This window comes from Erpetoichthys calabaricus, chromosome 5 (genome assembly GCF_900747795.2).
Source record: "Erpetoichthys calabaricus chromosome 5, fErpCal1.3, whole genome shotgun sequence".
In the NCBI taxonomy this organism is placed as follows: domain Eukaryota; kingdom Metazoa; phylum Chordata; class Cladistia; order Polypteriformes; family Polypteridae; genus Erpetoichthys; species Erpetoichthys calabaricus.
In genome coordinates this window covers 187,724,749-187,748,533 of record NC_041398.2, presented here as the reverse complement: position 1 = coordinate 187,748,533, position 23,785 = coordinate 187,724,749, and the positions used below count along the sequence as shown (strand labels likewise).

General features: G+C 35.5%; 1 protein-coding gene and 1 long non-coding RNA gene across 4 annotated transcripts in view; one reads left to right on the top strand and one right to left on the bottom strand.

Moving 5' to 3' along the window:
• The window catches only part of LOC114652109 (ephrin type-A receptor 5), a 426,918-nt gene extending 423,131 nt beyond the window's left edge, over positions 1 to 3,787 (bottom strand). Inside the window, exon 1 of one of the 3 annotated variants that reach the window (XM_051927777.1) lies at positions 3,472 to 3,787. In XM_051927777.1, coding sequence (XP_051783737.1) covers positions 3,472 to 3,568 — 97 coding nt within the window. In that variant the 5' untranslated portion in view covers positions 3,569 to 3,787. The remainder of the gene's footprint in view (positions 1 to 3,471) is intronic. The other 2 variants (XM_028802306.2, XM_028802307.2) reach the window with 2 other exon arrangements.
• Positions 3,788 to 4,007: 220 nt separating this feature from the next.
• On the top strand, positions 4,008 to 22,913 carry LOC127527830 (uncharacterized). Its single transcript, XR_007934951.1, has 3 exons — positions 4,008 to 4,106; positions 20,643 to 20,819; positions 21,362 to 22,913. It is a non-coding gene; the product is annotated as an uncharacterized LOC127527830 (long non-coding RNA).
• Positions 22,914 to 23,785: the final 872 nt, after the last annotated feature.

Here is a 23,785-nt window from a genome sequence, read left to right as displayed (position 1 = left end):
TGACCATTACCTGTCCAGTAATCCTTCCTCTGTTGTAAAGCTAGAATATTGGCACAACACTGAAGGTGCAACTAATACCCTTTTCAAAATTTGGACATAAAAGCAGGGGGCTTCTGGCCAAATTGCAAGTTTCGCATAATTCTAAAGGAATGTTCGTGAAATGTATGGTTTAAGTTACACAAGAAAGTAAGTGAGACATAGAATGTGTTGTGTTTACAAATTATTCTTTTTGTCATGAATGTGGCACAGACATTTTCATTAGGTATCTGGTAATCATAGGTTTAATCATTGAGATCAGGAAATTGTTTGGCATTGCATCTCAGAAACCATATTACTAATGCCTTAACATTCATAACTAACACCTTCCAGTTGAACTACAGTAACTACAAATTAAGATTTCCAGGACCAGAGGCAATACCACTGCTGCTTCACTCCTCCAAACACTTCCAAAGAAATCCACGTGGAAATCTTCAATTCTGCTGATTCTTCAAAAATCACCATAATTACATATCAATGATGATTCATGACACTAATGACAATTACCATCCTTCCTATACAGTATACAAATTGATTTATACTTCGCATTCATGTTTTTGTTTTCAGTTTTTTGAAACTCTTGGTCTTTTGTGTCTCAGTCAGTAAAAGTATAAACTCGATCACAAAGGCGTGACATACACATTCAGACAGTTATAGCATAAGATATTATTTCCAAAGTTATATTAGTATTAACGTTTAAAATCTGACACTGCAGCAGTATTTTCCTTTCAACCATGAACGTTTCGCAGGGGCATCTGGATAACAAACTAAATAGGTGAATTTATGTGTATGAAGATATTATTTTATGTATTCAGTTGCTATATTTTCGCTTTGTACAATGCACACCATAATGAATTTCAGTAACCTTACACTAAACATGGCACTTGATAAACTATTTAAAGGCCTCATTTGAATACACGTCCTCTTCTATTGTCTAACTGTACATGTATACGTTTATCTTTGTTTATATGTATTTCCGTGAAAGTGCGATACGAGTCCGATTAAGGGGGTTTGAAAAATATTCTGCTATTCTGAATTCTGAATTTAATATTGCTCACTTGCATTACAATTCACATTTTAAAATATGCTTCGATTAAGCCTGTCTTATAACCATTTACTCTTGTTACCACTGCGTGAAGAGGGTTATACGCACTAACGGCAAGCGCGACGAAAGAAACAATGTGAAATTTAAATTAAGATTTCTCAGACAGTTTAATATACGTTCAATGTGAAAGGATGGATGGATGAGTGAATTTGGATGGCCAAAGCTAGCCCAACTATGCCCAAAATATTTATATACTGTTAAGTAACTTTCTTCATAAATTAAAAAAGCTAAACTTTTTTTTTCTCTCCTGTTCTGAAAACCTCGATCATGTCACACATCTTGTTTTTTCAAATTCAATTTTAATTTTATTGCCATTTATGATGAAACAGTGCCCCGTTAACTATTACTGCTGTCTAATAAATCAGCTAGCAAACGACTATCATCTACCAGAACTACAAATTAAGCGTTCTATCGTTCTCTGGATTTGATTACAGCTGTAACGTTTCTGGAGGTTATGTGTCTTATTATATTGTGGATTTTTACCGTAAGAATATCAAGATTGCGCATTATACAGGTCTACCAATGCCTAACGCATCGCTCTTTTAATATGTGCGACCACGTTCGCGATTTCCAGCTGTAATCTACATGTTAAACGGTGGTCTTCCCGAGGAAGCAAAATTAAAAGTTTCGGTTTCCATTTTAATTGGCATTTGGATTAGTATCAATTCATGGGTGCGACGTGATATGCTCAGTCAGTGGGATCCTTCTCGTCACTCTCCTCCAATGTACCACTGGCGACCAATGAATTGTGTACAAACCAAAGTATCTGCCAAAATATTTTTGTTAATACTAAATAATTAACTGAAAAATGCTGACCTCAATTCCGATCGTCTATAAAAAAACATCTCCACACCAAACACATCCTGCAACACAACCCCCCCCCAAAACGCGCGCCAGTGAACTTCATGAATTTTCAGCGCCTTCTTTTATTGGCGAGTAGTCGTCGACAGAAACTAGTGACATCGCAAGAGCATAGATACCATCAGTTAATAGATTATCCCCATTTCTGATTAACTAGTCGACCACCTTTGGGTCTTCAAAATGAAAACAATAGCTAACAGAATGATCATTTCTGGTTAAACAGTTGACCTGCCTTACCAGTAATAACCGTTCTAAGTGTTTTTCTGAGTGCTAATCTTTCCACGATAACATGATGACAAAAGAAAGATGGACTGTACAGCTGACTCGAGTGAAAAAGTGTGGTACGCTCCCAGTTAGAGTGAAGTCGTTTTGGTTACCATTTGAGAAAGAAAGAAAGAAAGAAAGAAAGAAAGAAAGAAAGAAAGAACTTCAAAGACAGTAGTGAAATGGATGAAAAGTCCATCTTAGATAGGGATCCGAAATGAAATACATGCGCCGTGCTGAGACCATAACATTATGTTAAAAATCGGTTTAGTTTAACACAGAAGTACTGGTAAAATGACCAGTAAGGCCCAGTCAGGACTTTTCACCATTAACATGCTCCGTGGGATACTCCAGTCAGCTGTCCTTTGCGAAGTACAAAACCTACGAGACACGGTTTTTTACTTCAGAGGCCAGATTCTTCGATGCTGTTTAAACGTAGTGTCATCCTGCAATACAGTACTCCCACCCCCAGCTCTAAGAATGACCACGGTGCAGACACGTTAAAATCGCAGAATTATCTCTACTGGTGTTCAGTGAAAGACATTCGCTCTTCTGTGTGAGGTCATTTTTATGAAGATGTATCACAGTGTAAATGTGACATGTAATTCTACATTTATATACATTAAGCCAAGACAGCACCCCTGAGGTGACAATACCGTTCACCTGTCACGGTGTGTTTAGAAGAAAGACAGACAGGTGCAAAAGTGGCCCGATAATGTGACCATCAATGTTCAACTCTCAGGTGGCGTAGCTGCACCATTTTGAATGCCCATTTTGAGAATTTCGTTCTAGTCGCCAAGAGAGTAAAGGTTTCGAAAGACTGCACATGTAAAACTTTAACTTATACGCCGGTCTAGGGTTGAGGAATCTCTGCATCAACAAACAACCTAGATTTGCAGGTATCTTATATAATCTTTTACGATTTGGCAAAGTGTTGTATTTACCGTAAAAACCATCACATCTAATGAACTAGATCTCTATCATGACATTATATATTCACCATATTCTATACATTGGATCGTTTAAGACCGTGGAGGAAAAAAAAAGTTCGCACAATAAATGCGTGCATCATATAGCCATATAAAAAATCATGCATTGCCCATGCAAATAAAACCCTTATTTTTTATTTCTGGCATACCATAAGAAGCATTAATTGTGTACAGTAACAGTGAGTGGGGAATGACAAATAATTTATCGACTCTTACCTTCATTATTGGAAATGGCAAGTGTCCTGAGTGTGATGGAGATGAAAAAACAAGTCCAAAGTACAGAAGAAACGGAGCAACTCCAGTGGGGAATCATCGTGCTGCACAGCAAAACGGCGCGATCGACACTAGAGAGTGGGTTTGGATAAGCGCTTTGTCTAGCTAACGGTGCAGCTCACTTCTTAAGCAGTCCGGTACAGAAAAACGTAAAGCATAGGCGTCAATGCTTGGCGCCGAGACTACAGAGAAAGACGCACATTGAAACCGCCGTGCGAGTGTGGCTTTGGTGCGAAGCGCTGGGAAATAGACCGGTCGCTGGTGCGCACTGTGCGGGGGGCGGGGCCGGGAGAGCCGTCACTTCTACAGAGCAGGCTGCCTGCCTGAATCCTCCTGCCTGACTGCAGCCACTGAGCCGAGGAACATAGGCGGCGTCACGCTTTCCCTGACTCACCGCTGCTAACGAGCTGTGCTGCACTCACACGTGGAGGTGCGTTATTTTCACCTCCTCACAGGAACAGGGAATGCTGTCAAGAGGGAGAATAGCACATGTCTAACGAAATCAAAATGAATAAGCGTGTCGCACGCTGGATATCACGAGCAAGTCTGGGGAAAGACGCGCATCTCGCGCTGTCAAGGTAGCACTTCGTTCTGTCTGCTTAAACTGACTCTACGTTTGTGTATCTTTATGGACACAGCAGTGTGGGGAATTGTGTAGTTGAAATATGATTGTACCCGGAACGTCTTTAAAAGGTATTACGGGGAATGGATTAGTAAAATCCTGTAGTTCAACAAATTGTAAATCGGCATCGTCGTATTTCACATACATGTCAGAACACAAGCATTTATTCCCAGTGTTTAAGTATTTGTATTTTACTTTTTATGTAGGGAATTGGAAGCCTGCATTTTACATAGGCTTGTGTGTTAGGCCGTTGAGTTTTAAATACAACGTTGATTAGTGAAATACGTGAAATACATTGTTTGTAAAGGTTTGTTTTTACAATTTCTTTTGGATAAAACATGTTAATAATATTTTAATATACACAAAAAATACCACGTTATGCACGCGGGCACTTTGGTCTTATAAATCGTCTTTGGTCCATCTATCAGTGCTGAGTAATATGAGACCTGAGAATAGCGTGTAGAATCTCTTAATTTAGGAATCTGCCCAGGATTGTACAACAGCCTAATACAGTTGCACATTAGAGAAATTTTAGATCCACCAATCAACCATATCGTCACACTTTTGGAACACGAAAGAAAATCAAAGTATCAAATGTATACTAACATAACCACTGGGAGAATATGACAGTGTCTAGGACAGGATTTATTTTAACTTAATGAGACAGCAGTGCAAACCATCACTGTATTGCCTTTCTATCTTTCATTCATTTATCTGTCTCTCAGTTTTACCTAAATTATACATTTTTAGCATTGCCATGACTAATGTAAGTACTGAATGATAACTGGGAAAGTCTTTTTTATTTTATTGTATATAATGTTAGGATATTTTAGCAAAGCAATTAATATAGTTACCTCATAAACAGTATTTTGTCCTTAGCATTGATTCTGGGTTGGGATGCACCCACTGTGACACATGATTGATTTTCTCATTGTAGAATTAGGCAGGAGATAGCGTTTCCTTTTTAATATTGTCCATGTTGGAATTCTAAATGGTAACTCCTAGTAGTTATCCACCTGTAACCAAATTATTTTATATATAACATAATAACTCATTAATACGATATAATACAACCAACTATTCCACAGTTCAGAGTGTAATGAAATATTGTGAATCACAGCCACACACATAGCAGCACTGCTACCTCAGGAATCCAGTGGCTTTGGTTGGAAACCCATATACAGTATGGTAGTTGTCCATGTGGATTTTACAGATTCTGTCTGTTTCTAAAAAAAAATTCTTGGTTCTTCTTTTTTTCCTCACCTCACACAACAACAAAATCACATTGGGTAGATAGAATGATGAGTCCAAATTGCACCCTTGTGAGTATGTGAGTGGTTCCTGCAATGGACTGACACCCTGTCCCCACTATTTGGTTCCTTACGCCCAGTGCTGCTAGAATAGGCTTGAATCATCCATAAGCATAAATTGGATTCAGTAGATTTGAGAATTTTATATTATAAAATACTGTTCATAAAACTAAAAAAATGTCCAAGGTAATTTTAACTTGTACTATTCAAACCAACTAAGATATCTTTATCATGACTGATTCTTTGTCTTTCTAATGACATATAATCTACATCTAAATATAATCTACTTAGAAGAGAAACAAAAAGAGGAATGAAATACACATATCTCTCTATTATAAAAGGAAATCCTGGGATGAGACTTTGTCGGAGATAATTTCAACTCCCATGAGAGATAATTTCAGGTCCTGCGATAAAGGGCTTTTTGGCAAGAGATTTTGACAAGCCCCACCCTCCTATCAAATATTTACAACCACACCCATGGTCCACTCACTTCTCATTCGTGTGAATGCTATTGTCAGACACAGTTCCGGTGCTCTCAGCTCCAAGCAGGATCAGAAATAAAAGACAAAAGAGTAGAAGACAAAGTAGAAGGTCATAAAGAGATTCAAAAACGTTGGCGCGAAATGCACATGCAGAGCAGGTTAGAGATTATGAAAGTACCAAAATTCAAAAGTCTCAAAAAACTGATCGTAAAGATCACATTAGCACTAACAAACAGAAATTATTACTTGGTGAAGTAATAGAACAGCAAAAAGAGATCGAATATATGGACATAGGTGATATGACAGAAGTATGTAAATATTGTTTGGCTTTAAACTTTAAGTCAGAGACTTGTAGATCGTCTATTTTGTGTTGCCATCAGGGAAAACAGTGTTTCTTCCCAATGAAGTGCCTATCTGCGAGAATTAAAAGATTTCTGGTTGGTGAAAGGAAATCCACATACGCGAGCGGCAGAGATGCGAAGTGGCTGGCACGTAGCGCTGGCTGGGGGGTTGCAGAGGAAAGCGAGCAGGGGGTGAATCCCCCTAGTAATAGCTTACGATGAGGGGAAAGCATGTACATCACTGTGAATTACATATCAGAAAAAAAATAAAAGTACATCTATGTTTAGCCATGCTTTTAACCAAGGCAAGTAATTTAATCAATTGTTGTTCAGTCATTATCACATGAATACCATTTGTCTCCTATACATCTTTTTTCAGGTGCCCTATTGTCAATTTGTTAATATGTTGAATTATTTTTATACATATTTTGTTGAATTCTTTACTAAAGTGCAGATGCCGTGTTGTTTTTGTAATTAGTTTAATTAGGGGTCATGCACATAAGGACATGTATCCTCATAGTAATAGCTATGTTGTATCTTCATTTTTTATCCCCCTTTAATTGTTATGTCCATCAAGAGGTTTAGAGGCAAAGAGCTAACTGTTTATAATAAATTAAACTTAACACTTGATGAAGGCTGTACAGCTCAAATGTTGTGTCTGTAGCTTTCTTCTCTATTTTCTCAGTGTGGAAAAAATATTTACATATTTTTAACTTTTGCAGGTACACAGTGATGTGGCACTTGAAATCTAACAGCAGTCTGCAAATGTTCTGGATTTCATAATAATCATAGTCGCCTTTCCAGCTGTGCTTGTTTGCATTTTCCATTGAACACATTTCTTTGTGGCATTGTTAACACTTTCATTTACCATAGTACAGTATATTCATAGGTCTTGCTAACTATATTAACACAACTCAGTTTTCTAAAAGTACAATTAGTTTACTTGCTTCAGCAAACATCATGAGTTGTGTAAAATAGTCAACTGTCAGTCAGTCAGGTTTTTCTGCACATTATTTTGTCTTAAAGAGATTTAATAGCCTAGTATAAATGTAAACATATTCTGCTTCAGTCCAGTGAGCTTTCAAGGAAAAAATCACTTCACACATAACATATACTTTAGGACAGTGTCCAATTTATTTCATTTTAAGGAGTCTTCACTCTTTTGGGAGATAGCTACGCATGATCCGTCACATCACAAGTTAAACCTTAGCGCTAATCAAGTTAAACTTCAAACATCACACTTTGCTGCACTGTATGTCATGGGTCACGATTTAAGTTTCACTGAGTGGCACATGAGTCTTCATTGTGTAGCAGGCCATGGATCACACAACATATTTCATTGAGAAAACATTTAAATAATAATTATTCTAAGCTTTTCAAATGGAATTTTAAGTAGCAGTTCATTAATTTCAACCCAATGCTAGAGTACATGTACTTTTGAATTTTTTAGGGGAACACCATGATTAGTGTCTTTTCAGAAATTTTATATATGATTATACATATCCAGGTAAAAGACAATTTGGCATGATATGTTCAGTGTACAATTAACTTCTATAAGTCAAACTATTTAGCCCACATTTTAAATAACATTTGTTTTTTAACTTCTTCTTAAGTATACTATATGGATTTAGTCACAGGGTACAGTAGTATAATGGTTAGTACTGCAGTATCATAGCTCCAAAACATATTTTAATTTTATTCAGTAATATTTTTTTGATTTTGCCCTAATTCTCTTTCACTAGCTTACAGTTCATTCAGAAGATATTCAGACCCTTTCAGTTTGTGAACATTTTATGGTGTTGTGCATTTAATTTTAAATGGTTAAATCTGAAATCATTCATTCATGTAATTATTCAGACCCTTACTTCAGTACTTTGTAGAAGCCCGTTTGGCAGCAATTACAGCTTTGAGTCTTCTTGGGTAAGTCAACTTGTATGCCTGGATTTAGGCAGTTTATCCCATTCATCCTGGCAGATCCTCTGAAGTTCAAATTATTTGGATGGGAAGTGTCTGTAAACTGCCACCTTCAGGTCTCTTCACAGAAGTTCTATACAGTTTAGTTTGGGGCTTTGACTCGATGAGTCAAGGACAGTCAGAGATTTGCCCTGAATCCACTCCAGCATTATCTTGGCAGTATGCTTTGAGTCATTGTCATGATGAAAGGTGAAATATTGCCTTAGTCTGAGTTTGTATGCTCTCTGAAGTAGGTTTTCTTCAAGGGACTTTCTGGATTTGGCTGAATTCATCAATTCCATCAATTCTGACCAGTCTTCCTGTTTCTACCACTGAGAATCACCTCCACAGCATGATGCAGCCACCACCATGCCTTTCTGTAGGGATGTTATTAGGCAGGTGATGAGCAGTGCCTGGTCTTTATGCTAAGTATGCTGCTTGGATTTATGCCCGAAGAATTCAATTTTTGTCTTATCAGAACAGAGAATCATTTTTTTCTCATGCTCTCAGGGTCCTTTAAACTTTAATATGCCTTTTAATCAAGAGTGGCTTCCATTCATAAATATCTGATTGGTGGAGTGCTGCTTTGATGGTCATCCTTCCAACAGGTTTTCCAGTTTCAGCAGAGGATTTCTTAAACTCTGTTAGAGTGACCATTGCATTCTTGGTCACCTCCCTGACCAAGGGTGTTCTTGTCAAGTTACTAAGTTTGATTGGGTGGCCATCTCTAGGATATACCCTCATGGTTTCAAATTTCTTCCTTTTCACAACTATTGAGGCCACTATGCTCCTGGGAAGATTCAAAGCTTTGCCTACCAGTTTTATTGCAGAGATCTGTTGAGAGAGGTCTTTGGACTTTATGGGTTGGTTTTATTCTTGATATGCAATGTGAACTGTGGGATATGTACAAAAAAAAGTTTGCACAATAAATGCATGCACCATATGGCCATATAAAAAATCATGCATTGCCCATGCAAATAAAACCCTTATTTTTTATTTCTGGCATACCATAAGAAGCATTAATTGTGTACAGTAACAGTGAATGGGGAATGACAAATAATTGTCATTATATGTATTCCCTTCTAGACTATGTCCAGTCAGTTGTTACATGTGGACTCATTTTGAAGTTCCCCAGCAAATGGTCTGAATACTTCCTTAAATAAAATATTTCAGTTTTTAACTTTTAATACATTTGCAAACCTTTTTGAAAACATGTTTTCAGCTTGTCATTATGGGTGTAGATTGATAGGCACAAATGGCAAATTCATCCACTTATAATCTAATCTACAACACAGTGAAGTGCGCAGAAAGTGAAGTGGTCTGAATACTTTCTGAATCCACTGTGTAATGCCATGTGTTTATTTTAAACAGATCATAAATGTATAATATTAATATGATGAAGTATTTTATTACAACTGTGGGATTTGATGATGCAGCGCTTAGCACAGCTGGTATACGTTCTAGCCAGGTCACTGTCTATGTCTAGTTTGAGCAGTAATGTTGTCTGCTTGGATTTTCCCATATTCATGTTAGGGTGAGTGACAAGGACAACAGTAAATTAGCCTAGCATAAGTGTGAGATAATAGGTGGGTTTGTGTGATTTCCAGTCCAGGACTGTTTTTTGTCTTGCTCCTGTTTCTAAAGGGATACGCCCTAATTACCCACAACATATTAGTCGAAATAATGACTTAAGAGAATAGGTGAAATGTTCAAACTACTTTTCAAAGTTGTGTACATTTTTAAGGTATTACACATTTGCTCTACAAAAATGAATGGTGATTAAATTTAGCATTGCTTATGATAGTTAATGAACAGTGTTTCTTACTAATGATTTGTACTTCAGTTCTGGCTCAGAAAAAAACTATCAGTACAGTAGCTATGCACATTCTAGGTGTTGTATTGATTCTCTTTTGATAGATTTACAGTAAATTAGCAACAATAGTAAAAATTACAAAAGATTTTTCTGTATAAAATCTAGATTTGTTTGAGTATTTTCCATAATTATCAAAGTTCTGAGGTATTAAAATTACTGAGTTCTTAATACAAGTAACTGGGCATAACCCTTAATAATAATTCCATACCTTCCAAGCAAATGTTTCCCAGCATGCACATGTTTCAGAAGACGTTGAATAGTAGTACTTCTATATGTCAGGTTTTTCTCAGTTTTTAATCTTATGTTGCACAGTAACTTAGAAGCAGCTGCGGCTCTTTTGATTATTAGATAAACATGGTATTGTGTATTCTCAAGCAGCGACTTGCACATCTTTGTAAGTGATGTATGTGTGACAGACAGAAGTTTGTTGTTGATGTAATACACTGTGTTTCTAATGCCTTAAGATTTAAAGACAAACAACAAAAATCATATTCTACAGATTTAAAGTAATCAAATTTGGAGTATTCTAATTGAGCAGATTCATGTCAATAGACAATCACTCATTAACTGTCTTAAGATCATTTTTGTTTTTACTGTTCCATCATTTGATCAATTCTATCATTATTATTATATTAATGATGGTGAGACAAGTAAAAGGCAAAATCATACATTTTTTATTCATCTGGATATCTATATTGCTTCCTGACTTTGTGTTTTGTGGTTTATGGCATTATTTGAAAAGCCCCGTATAAAAATAAGAATTTTTGTTGTTTTTCTCATATCATCCACATTGTCGTAGGAGCACTTTGGCTCATTTGAACTTAAAAAGGACAGTGATGAATTTACCATCAAAGGAAAAATAATTACCAGTACATAACAAAGTAAGCAAGCTAACAATGCAAATAGAATAAACACAATAATGATAGTAATACAGGTTCATAGAATATTTGTCACGTGTACAGAGTTGAGTGAAATTCTTAACTTGCATGTGCTAATCAACATGCAGCCTGTCACATGCACTGGCCCAATGGTTTGTAAGTATGACTACTTTACCTTGAAATGTCTTCCTCACTGTAAAAATCTCAGAACTATTTGTCATAACCTAGCAGCATATTTTGCAACAGTTGACTATTGTTTTTGCTTTACAGAGCATTGTAAAATTCAGCAATGTCTTGCCTAATGCTGACAAATTCTATTACAGTTCCAACTTTAGGCTCCTTTAGAACCTGACCTATTTTTTTATTGTGCATTTTCTGCTAGGGTGCATATGATAGCATTAGCATAAAATCCTTCCTTCATTGTTTATATGTTTTATGTCAGAAAATCTAAAGTAAATCTTTCTAGTAAAAAAGGTAAATATTTTTGATATATTCTCTTAAAAGTTGCTCATTTCCAGTTTAAAGGACTTTAAAGCACAAGTTACTTTCCCAGCTGTGCTACCTTTAGTGCTAGTTGTGTATATTTTCCCTGTGTTTGTCAGTGTTTCCTCCCAAATGAAAGCATGTGTTTGAGGTTTCTGAAAAATGTAAACTGTGCAGTTATGAGTAAGTACTTTTATGAACTGTAACCTGTGACCAACCGTTGTCCTGTTCAGAAGTTGATGAGTGGATGGATGGATTTCCTAAAAAAATAGATCCATTAAATACATTTTTATTTACCTTATGTGAACAGTAGAATGTAGTGGCAAGCACTGCTGTTGTATAGCTGAAGGACATTAAATTCATATCCCAGGCTGAGCACTGTGTACACGGATTTGCTATGGGTTAGGATTATTATTATTATTATTATTTATGTTTCTAGGTAACTCTAAACTTTCCAGGTATGAAAATTGTTGGTGTGCAGATGAGTGTAGCCTGTAATGAATAGGCACACGGTACTGAGTTGAATCATGCTTTGTACACAATATAGGCTTTGGCTCTGCTCTGTTGGGCCCTTCAGCAAGGCCCTTAACCTGCAATTGCTGAGCGCTTTGAGTAGTGAGAAAAGCGCTATATAAATGCAAAGAATTATTATTATTAACTCTCACCCTAAATTGCAGTGAGCAGATAATATAAAAACATATAAGAGCAAATTTCAAACACATATTTTTACATAGTTTGGAGAAAATGTAGAATTTAGAGAAAAGTGCTTGAGTTAACCAAATAACACTTTTTGTATGTTTGAGAGTTGAATATCTAAACAAGAGTCTGGATTATTTAGGCTACTATTTGTTGTACAGGGCATTAAAAATACATAAATAATAAATAAAGTATGTGATCTTATATGCACAATCACCTTTTTATTTTAATAATCTTTTACCAAACCTCTACACAGTATACAGCAAGCTAGTTTTTACTACAAGGGATTTTAAACTGTGACATTATATACAGGCAAATGTGTACATTGAAGCAAGTCATATTTGCTAAACCAAGCAAAAAGGTTAATGGCTGATTTTAACCAAAGTCACCAAACCCTTTCTTAAGTTTAGATCAGTTTATCATGCATCACCATGCCATGGATTACACACATAAATACAGTGGAATACAGTAAAATGCTATTTATGACAACAGCATAAGTAAATTATAATACAGTAAATATATAGCAATCCTAGAAAACCAAGCAAAAAGGTTAATGGCTGATTTTAACCAAAGTCACCAAACCCTTTCTTAAGTTTAGATCAGTTTATCATGCATCACCATGCCATGGATTACACACATAAATACAGTGGAATACAGTAAAATGCTATGTATGACAACAGCATAAGTAAATTATAATGCAGTAAATATATGGCAATCCTAGAAAGTTTGGTGTTCTTTCTGTTATAAACCCAGTACATTATACCATAATATCACATGTAGAAAAATATAATGAAAAAAAAGTGTAACAAAACAAATAATGTTGAAACATTAAGAAAATCACCATTCAATACATACAAAAATACATAGTGCATATGCATAAAATATACATAGTGGTCTTTTTCAGAATGTTTGTTGAACTACAGTTGGAATTTGGAGTTTACTCCATCCTGTAATTTTTTTAAATATGTTGTGGCGGACGGCCACAACACATGAACGGCCGGGATGCCCCTTCAACACTGGATCCAGGGGAGCAGCCATGGGGTGCACTCTACGTCCCCCGGAACACTTGGTGGCCGCCCCCCTGGTTTGCATCGGGGCCATTATCTTGGAACACCGGAGCTCATACCTGTTGGGCTCCGTGGCCACCACCTGGAGGAGCTATACAGCTTAACAAGCCTCTGTGGGCTGGAATGAAGCCACACCCGGAAGTGCAGCCTAATTAGGCCAATTACCACTTGGAGCACTTCCAGGAGGGCTACAAAAGGATCCTGCAGCCACTACTCAGGGTGCCAGAGTCAGGAGGAGGGCAACGATGATGATGATGATGATGACGACGATGATGAAGCTGCCTGGGAGGAGTAGTGAAGGAAGAAGAGTGTGTTGTGGTGACTTTCTTTTGGGGTCTGTTTTGGGACTGCTGAAGAAAAATAAAAGTTCTTTTAGTTTATTTTAACATGCCTCCAGTGTGGGTCTGTGTCAGGTCAGGCGTCTATATAGCACCTTTGCCACAATGTATATATAGGTACATATATTTTGCAGTATTAAAGTCTATACATTAGCAAAACAATGAACATAGAATAATATTTTCTGAAGACAATCCACGAAACAGAACTCGACCCACAAGCAACTTAGAGAGCTGTGCAGCAAGAGAGCCCCATCTAAGGTGGTTCTTCATACCGAATGAAATAGCAAATATGATAAAGCAGTTTAGCACTGGCCAGGTGTGCTTACTTTAGGATTACATTAATTAACTCTTGTCATATTTTGAAAAACCTCTGAACTTTGAAATATAATTTGATTTTTTTCCAGTTTGAGATAGTATATAACACCATTTTCCCACAGAGTTAGAGAAGATAGATTATGATTCCTCCAACTGAGAAGAATGAGTCTTTGTGCAAGCAGTGTGGTATAATGTTTCACAGTAGATTCTTCATAGCACAGTGTTATTCTATGTAGTATTTCTCCAAATACTGTCAAAGCATTAGGCATTATTTTAGATCTAAGGCTATCTGAAGGAGATATATGAAAATGTTTGCCCAAAATGTTTTCAAGTATAAAACATTACCAAAACATGTGACCTGGCAAAGCGCATGTTTGATGACATCTCTCACAGATTGAATCTTAGCCTGGGTATATTTTAGACCATTGTAGATAAGATATACAGTATGTGAACAGTGAACAATTTGTAGCTGAAAGATTGCATGCTTGGCACATATTGAACTAGAATGCATTTTGTGAATTGTCTTAATTCTATTCGTTTACAAAGTTTTACTTGAAAGATCTATATCCCATTGTTTTCTGATTATTAAATCTGCTTATATGTTGTATACAATAATCTGGAGATGTCTGCATGTCACCAAGGCTAGCTAAAACCACCTCAGGAGTAGATGAGAAAATTTGGATTGGCTGCTTTTGATGAACTTTGAAATATATAAATTGAAAAAAAAAGTGTCACTGGAAGATTAGATTTGGAGCATAAAAGTTCAAAGAATGCAAATTCATTATCAATATAGAGATCTCTAAGTGACATGAGTCCTTGTGACTTCCATAAATTGAATGCTATATAGACTGGGAAGGCTGAAATAATTAATTAACATGTATAGGGGCAGCAGATAAGAGCTACTCTTCCTTAAAATGTGATCTTCATTGCTTCCATATACCTAATTTATAAAGCTGAATGTGTGTTTGTCTGTTTATCCATTATGAAAGTCCACACTGTTGAACAAATCTCTGTCAAATTTTTTAAGGGAGAAGATTATAGGCTATGTTTTGTTCCAATATTGTTCCTTTTGGAGATATTTAATTAGTGACCCCACCTGCACTTTGTTAGAGACTAGCCGTTCCCTGTGGCTCTGCCCACAGGGAAGTGAAACAGGACAAACTTTAAAAATCAATTATCAAAAAGGTATCGCTAGCTAAGCAGAGGCAAGGTACACTCCAAAACGCAAAAGTAGACCGACTCCCTACTCCTGATGTCACACTTCCCCCTGCCTTCAGCTCGCAGCCTCTGTCTCAGATTAGCACAAATATATCGCTCAAGCAAGCAAGCTATGATTCTTAGCGCGATGAGAGAAGTCGCAAAATCAACCGGAATGTTCAAGCAAATTCTAGAAAAAATCCCGATCTAAATCCGTTAAGTAGTTCTCTCATTCGCTAGCTAAGAGGATGTAAGATACGCCCCGAGGCTGGCATGTGAGTGAGGAGGACCCCGCCCCCCTCTGTCTCTCTCGGATTCGTGCAAATAAATCGGTACCATAAGTGAACTATGATACTAAGTGCAATGATAGAGGTTGAAAGAAACCTGATCTAAATCCATTAAGTAGTTGTCTCGTGAAAAGCGGACATACATAGACAAGTGCTCCAAAGAGGCAATTTTAAGATATACAAAGTTCCTCCCTGCCATGTGCCCTGTGTTGGCTGGGATTGGCTCCAGCAGACCCCCGTGATCCTGTGTTCGGATTCAGCGGGTTGGAAAATGGATGGATGGATGGAAGTTCCTCCCCAAAGTGTGTTCAGTCAGTGAAACTAGGAGGCGTAATTTTTCCCACTGTGGAATTTATTTAGCAACTGCACATACACTTTATTTCACTCCAGGCTGCACCAGATACTTCCTTTTCGTTAATAAATGGTGAACCACTGGACTACTAGTAAACTGACAGTAAGTGATACTGAATGGAGCACAAAGCAAAGCATACAGGGAGGATTTTGAAACATTTCACTTCAATTGCTAACAAGTACGCCTGGCTTTGTGGACTTCTACTTTCAAGTGCTTTACTATATTGATACTTAAAGCCCAGTAACTGAATTTAAAGTTAGGTGGTACTATGCCTTCTTCAACTTTAGATATGTGTTTGATGAGTGGCCATTTTTTAATTTAGACAAATTAAGTTATAATTAAGTTTAACCTCTTTAGCAAAGAATTTTTTAATATATAGGAAAATGCTTTGAAAGAGATATAGCAGCTTTGGGAGGAATATTGATTTTGCTGATATTATTTCTCTTGGCTAAACCAAGATAGTGGTAGGACCATCTATTAACATCTTGTTTAATATTTTCCATCATATTACCAAAATTATATTTAAAGAGATCTTTTTTTCTTATAATAATTTCCAGGTTTCTGATACAATCAACAAAAAGTGCTCTAGTATGGTTTCGTATGCAAGAGAATTCACTGGTAAAAGCACTGTCTTATTCAAATTAGTTTTGAATCACTAGATATGTACTGGGTCCGGGATACAGAGCATTAAACAGATATATTCAAGCTCTTTCCTTATTATCCATCTTATGTTTGGCTATTTTTGGAGATTGTTAGTTAGTAGTTCAATGGCAATCACAAAAAACATTGGTGATGATGGACACTTTTCTCTGATACCATGTTCTAATTTAAGATAATCTACATTTATATTATTTGTACAGACTGAGGCTTTTGAACTAGTATAATGTAATTTAATCCATGAAGATATTTTGGAATCAACCCCAAATTTAAGCAGTATGGTAAACAAATATCCCCATTCAACTCTGATGGGTTTTCTGCACCCAAAGATCATGTGAATTCTGGAAAATCAAATTCCAAAAAAGATAAATGCCAAATCATAGATTCTAAATATCTGTCTTTAATAAATCTGATTTGATCTTGAAATATTATAGATATTATATCTTTCTCATTTGGTTTAACTAAAACTTTCATTCAAATCAGGACCAGGATAAATTGGTTTATATGATGCAAACATAAGTGTTTATATTTCTGTGGAAAGGCTGATTTTCACATTGCATAATTCTATCTCCATCTTCAATAAGCACAGATATCAATAATGGCACTAACATAGTTGAAACCTTTTTATAATATTCCACTGGATAACTGCCTTGGCCTATGACTTTTCTATTTTTAAGTGAATTTATAGCATCTTGAATTTCCTAGAACCTTAAATTTTGATCACGTTCCTCTGAGTATCAAGCTGTGGTATTTATTTTTTAATAAAGAGATTCTTCGGTAGAACTTTAATTTCTTTATACTAGGTAAAATATAAGGACCTACAACATTAAATGTATTATTTTTTCTCTCTTATTTTATTATACACTACATTGTTAATCTCAATAATAATATAGAGTCTAAGCGTTAATATGTTCTGTCAGGTAAAGGAGGGCAAAACCTTTTAGGTCTAGGTATGATACTGCTGCCGTGTTTTGAATTAACTGTAAAGTATTAAGTGAATGATTCCAGTATCCTGGCCATAAAGTATTACAGTAATCAGATGTATCTGTGTCAAATGAGTGAACTGTTCTGTAGCCTTTCAAGAATCCTTCCAACTTAGAAAGCAACTTAGTTTTACAATATTTCCAAGCTGGTGTAAGAAGTACAATTAATAGTGACAACAGAAGATATAATCCATGTTAAAGATAATGTTCAAATCACAAGTGGTTTCAGCTAAAATAAAATGAAATCCTTTTGAGTCAAGAATGTTTTATATTATTTTACTATTTACAGAATTTTGACTTACTAAAATAATTTCTGCTTTCTCTGGATTAAAAAATAATGATCTGTTTTACGTCAATATAGTAGTAGATGATGTAATTAAGGAAGTATTAATTGGTTTAAATTGTAATCATAGCTGAGTGTCATTAACATATTCATCAGACTTAAGATTGTTTTTCTGAATTACTACACTTAATAGCAACAAATAAGAAGAGTTCTATTCCCAGTATCAAAGTCAGGCAGTACCATGTCTAACTGTATAGAGGAATGAGGGAATACTGTCTTCAGTCTTTTGCATATATCTAAAATGACTTGATAAGCATTAAGTAAACCAAGTAAGAACGGTGCCAGAAAGGTCAACCAATTTCTCAAGTCTATAGCAGAATGCTGTGATCAAAAGTATCAAAAGAAGCACTGCACTCAAAGATATTAATGTATCATTTACAACACAAGGTAGAGCACTTTCTGCACTGCGAGTCAGGTGAAACCCAGACTGAAATTTCTCATAAACATCATATTTTGAAAGAAACTACATTCAGACTTTTCTTCAAAGCTTTAGAAAAAAAGGCGAAAAGTGCAAATGGGTCAATAATTCTTAAGAATATTTGGGTTTGAATCTGATTTATTTATATATACTACATAATAAAACACTAAGGTCTAATGTATCCAGTCCCTCAGAGCAAAAGAAGAAGTGTGAGTGTGAGATGCATGAGGAGGAGTAAAAGTGCACACTATATAAAAGCGGACAGAAGGTGAGCAAGGCTCCTTGAAAATGATGATAATAATAATAATTAAAAAACATATTGAAAAATTACCAATAAATTAATTTGTATAAATCAAGGAGAAGAGCAAAGTGCAAAGAACAGGTAATATATTTCATTTTGGAAGTTAGAGATAAAAATCTCTTGTTCTGTCATCAGTTTAAGTTTAGCAAGGTTATAGGTGCATGTAGTGACATGATATGTGCTACTAGATCTGGAAAGTGATAGTTCAGTCTCTATTATATTTCAAGTTAATTATTAAATAAAAAGCATTAGATTGGTACTACACATGTCTATATTTAATAGAATCATGTGAGACATTTCAGAATTTTCATTTAAGTTAGTTATTATTCTATATAAACTCAAATTAGTTATTAATATTTTCATTTTTTAATCTGTAAAAGTAATCAGAGTGTATCCTGTAGAGACTGTTCTTATAAACTTTAATGCTTTTAGTTCATGCAAACTAATAAACTTGATCTCCATTTACACTTTTCTTAAAAGCAGAGGGTGCTCACATTAAGCTAAGGTAAAGCATTTTTCACTTTGATTATGTTTTTCTATATGAATAGAAGTTGTTTGACAGCTAATTTAAAATTATTAGTTTCCAAATTCATGTCTGAGGGTTTGATAATATCATTAAACCTTAAATAAATATTATTGTTTTAATGTTTCAAAGTTTTGGTTTTAAATTCAGCAAACAAAAAGCAACCAAATAAATCTGAAAGGATTTTATTAATATAAGATACCCTACATACATTCTGAATGTTAATACATTGAGTGACAATTAAATCTGTTTAAGCACAAAAGTTTTAAGACTATTCACATGAATCAATCAAGGAGAAAAAAAACCTTTACTAAGGATGTTAGTTTCCACATCTACAGTATGTTACTATTATAGATGTTGGTTTCCACATCTATGTGAATATTATAATCATCCAGTAAGATTATTTTATTAAAATTAGTAGCTAATTTGAAGAACAAATGTTGCTAAATTCACTTAAGAATGAAGAAAACTACCAAGAGGTCTGTAAATTAGTAGTTTTACAATTTAAATTTTTTTAATGTATAACAATCAGGACCTCGAAGGATTTAATTTTTTAAGACTTGCAATGCTACAAATTACCCAAAGTTCACCTACTCATCCTGCAATGTATGATATATTGAGAAAGGTAAAACCATCAAGAGATGAACTAAAGTCTCCTCTTAACTACATGTAAGTAAGGAAACCGTTCTTAGGTTAAATTACATGAATGGGTATAGGGCCCAAGGTTGAGTCAAAAATAGCCAAACTGAATTAGTATAATTTTCAGTCTGCACAAAAGCTGTCAAGGATATAGCCTTGCCCTAAAGTTCACATATGTTTCCCATGATCTCTAAATTAAATAATCACTTTGTGTATGTGGGTGGCTTGGTGGCACATTAGGAAGTGCTGCTTCCCTAGGTATCCTGCATTCAGTTGTTTATAGGAAGTTTGTGTATTCTCACTGTGTCTGCAATGACTTTTTTCTGTGTACCGTAATCTGGTTTTCCTCCCACATCCCAAAGACATTCTGGTTAGGTCTTTGGACCTGTGTGACTCTGTGTGTGTGTGATTGGGTCCTGCAGTGAATTGGTGCTCTGCCCAAGCCTGTTTCCTGACTTGTGCCCAGGGCTGCCAGAATATGGTGTGACCCTCAACAACTCTTAAATGGAGTAAGATGGTTATGTTATTATGTTGTTACTTGTATTACAGAAATGCATACAATCCTTGTGGAACCATGGCAAAAAGAGGACTTGTGATGTTTTAATTCAAAGTCTATTCTATGAAAATAAAAATAAGGCGTTGAAACTGCAAGCCCCAGAGTGAGCCCCAGCTTGAGTGCCCTGGTCGCTGGGGATCCTTAGTCTCGGTCTGGCAGAAGCCGGACCAGTGTTGAAGGCAGCTGCACGTGCAGGTAGGGCGACTCCTCTGTTGCATGGCCCATATGAGAGAAGCAGGGGAGCTGCCAGCTAAAGGAAGGCACCAGGCTTTTAAAGGGAACTGCTTCCAGCCATTGTTTTTAACCTCGTTTTCATGGGTTTATTTATTTGGAATATTTTAGCCTCCACTATTATTCACCCTGTTTTTATGGATTATTTATTGTGGACATTTTTGAAGCACTACACCTTGGACACTGTTTGTTTGAGTATTTTTTAATAAAAGCACTTTTGTACCTTAACACCATCACCTTGTTCAATTTGATTTGTCCTCATTGCACAGCTCATCCGGTTACATTACCGATGGTGTTGGGTTCGAGGGCTCACAAATTTGGAAGAGGGATCGTGGAGTTGGACCTGCATCATCAGAAGAGAGCAATGCCAGACTTTCTGTGGTTAATCCTTCTTCACGTTTCTTCATTATGTCACACTGCATTCTCTTAAACCAATATGTTATAATGTAAGTAGTAACACATAGACTTATCTTGGCTGTGGATGAGTTGTTCTGTTAGTTAATTGACAGGAACATACAGGAGAAACTGTGTCTGTGCATTACATGGAGATTGATGTGTGGTTTTGTTGTCTGTAAAAGAATGTTTTTACAGGGAGTCAGATGTATTTACAGAATTACGAACAGGCTTCAATTTTGCATATTTTTTATGGACTGTCAGTACATTTTCATATGGTTGGCAACCCTATTGCCATGCCTAAATGGCATAAACAGATGCAAAGATTGTGCATATTTAATAATGATAATAATATACACTATATTCAAATTTGACATTATTCCTGCTGATTGATTGACAATCAACAAAAGCCAAGTCACTAGGGAAGCAAACATTGATCTAATGCAGGAATGTTTTCCTCATGCACAATTGTAAATATCATGTTCAAGAGTAAGTACTTCCAGTGACCTGATAATATTATTACTTTAATGATGTCTTCAGCTAAGGCAACTTACAACATTTGAAACCATTGCTTACATTTCTTTTGTTTTTACAGTTTGACTACAGGCAAGTGAAGTGACATACTTGTGGTCAAACATTGTCATTTGCAGAATTTGGATCCCACAACCTCAGGATTTGAAGTGTGAGCTCCAAAATCTTAACCACTACACCACTTTGCCTGTCAATATTAGCCCTTCATAAAAATGTAAATATTGTATATAGAAAAGTACTTAGTTAACATAGTTCTTCTGATACGTTTAATTAACCAGTGGCACTGTAACTGACACCCTTTCTCTCACGAAATTTCCCAGAAGAAGATGGGTATCACAGCTAGTATTTTGTATAAAGCAAATCTGATGAGTCATGGTGTCAAAATAATAGCAACAGTATATTTTAAGAAATATGAAGACAGTTTAAAAAGTAATATTTTCCTTATATACTTTCTAAGTAGTTCAACAGAAAACTATTCACTGTTCAGAGCCAGCTTCAGTACTTCAGGACAAAATTAATACATAGTCATGTGATGGCATTCAGCAAATTATTGCTTTTAATTAAACTGTGCCATTTTAGTAATTTGCATTTAAATTATAATTGCAGAATGCAAATCAGCTAGAACTCTTTTTTAGTTTCAGGCAAGCATTAAAGTTTGCAAAGTCAGTCTGCCACCCTTTACCATTTAAACAGAAGGCTTTTATTCTTTATCCAATTCATTCTTTCATGCTGAATCATTACCAATAAATCAGAGGTTTTCCCCAACATGCACAGCATGCAGGATAGACCTACATATTGAAGAAGATACCCTCAAATTTCAGACAAGAAAGATACCAATCACAACTGAAATTAATAAATTAATTGTTGTGTTGATCGTTTGTCAAATCATCTCATTTTCCGTCTCTTGCAACATAAAAGTAGCATTAAATGAAACCAGTATTCAGTTGCTGAGTGACATATTAAATAATGGTAACTTCAACATTTGTCATTAATCCTCTACTGGGTGAAGAAATATAAAAATAACATTAGCACCTCAATTAAGATGCTGGCAAATGTTTGAATTATTATAATGACAAGGGTTAGGGTAAAGAAAGCACAACTCATTTTTATGATTTCTCTGTTATGAGGAATGCAAAACCTAAAAAGGGCCTATCAGTATCAGGCAGTTTCAAAAATGGGTGGCTCTAGTATAGAACTTTAAACTTTTAAAAAAAAAGAATTCAAAGAAAAGTGAACAATTGGTATCTGAAGGAGCAAGGAAAAGTGTGATAGTAAGAGAAAGTCAAGTAACCTACTCTACTGGTCTCTGTCACATATCTTCTCATGTTGATCAGTTGTTGGGATTGGGGCAGGCTGGACATGAAGACACCTAACAGCAGGACGAACAGTTTTCCTTTCCCAGGGCAAAGACACCTTTTCTATTCAATTCTATCACATCAGCTTTTACATATTAAACAAGTTAATTCAAATATGGGACAATTCAAGGACAGTTTCACCTTAATAAAATTCATTACTGCTGGATGTGCTTCTTTTGTGTTATTGTTTGTGCATATATAGAGAGAGTGTGAGTACAGTGAGATGTATTTTTTTACTAATATTTTTTTCTTCATCACTTATGTTTTCTGTATTGATGTGCTACTGGTAGGGATGCAATGTTCATTTACCCATTTCTCATGCTGTATTTCATATTGCTGTAGGGAAGGATGGTTTATAATTAAAGTACTTTCAGGTTTCGTTATATATCAATGGATTGCTACAAACACAATGGATGGGCTTATTGATGAGATGTAAAATTCTGCTTCTTGAAGGCTACATGCCAGTTCAATTTGATTCGTACATTTCTAGCCAATATCCATGTAACTTGGAGGTAGTTTTTGTTATTGACTGGATGAATATTTTTCTGTTGTGATTATGCTTTGCTTTTAAGGCCTCATCTTTCCTGTGTCCCAGACTGTGGTGATTCATTCAAAGCGCAATGCTTCTGAACAGAGTACCAACTCACATTGTATTTAATTATGATAAGTTTTTTTTTTTTATTTTAAATCAGAAAAGTCGGCTGAGCAATTTGGAATGATGGCCTTATAAACCATAGTTTTTAGTCCATTCATCACTGAAATGACAATTCTCAGTATCATTTTCGTCCTCAGCAGTTTTTGTTAGCTAACTCATTTTGATAGTTAACTTACAACATGAATTTTAAATTTTACATTCTACTTAATCAGTAATAATAATAATAATAATTCATTACATTTAATGTTTAATGACTGGGTATAACCACTATTTTTTTTTCTTTTCTTTTTTTAATAAACTTTTATGTAATATTTCATAAAAGGACGGGAAGGCAGCCATGCATAGAATTGAATGCTAGCTCCATATGCACAAAGCATTCAATCATTCAATTGAAAATCTTTTATCTTGTGCATTTATCACAATTAAAATTGTCCAAAATTTTTCCAGGGTAAGATTCAACCTGTGAATATTGCAGTCT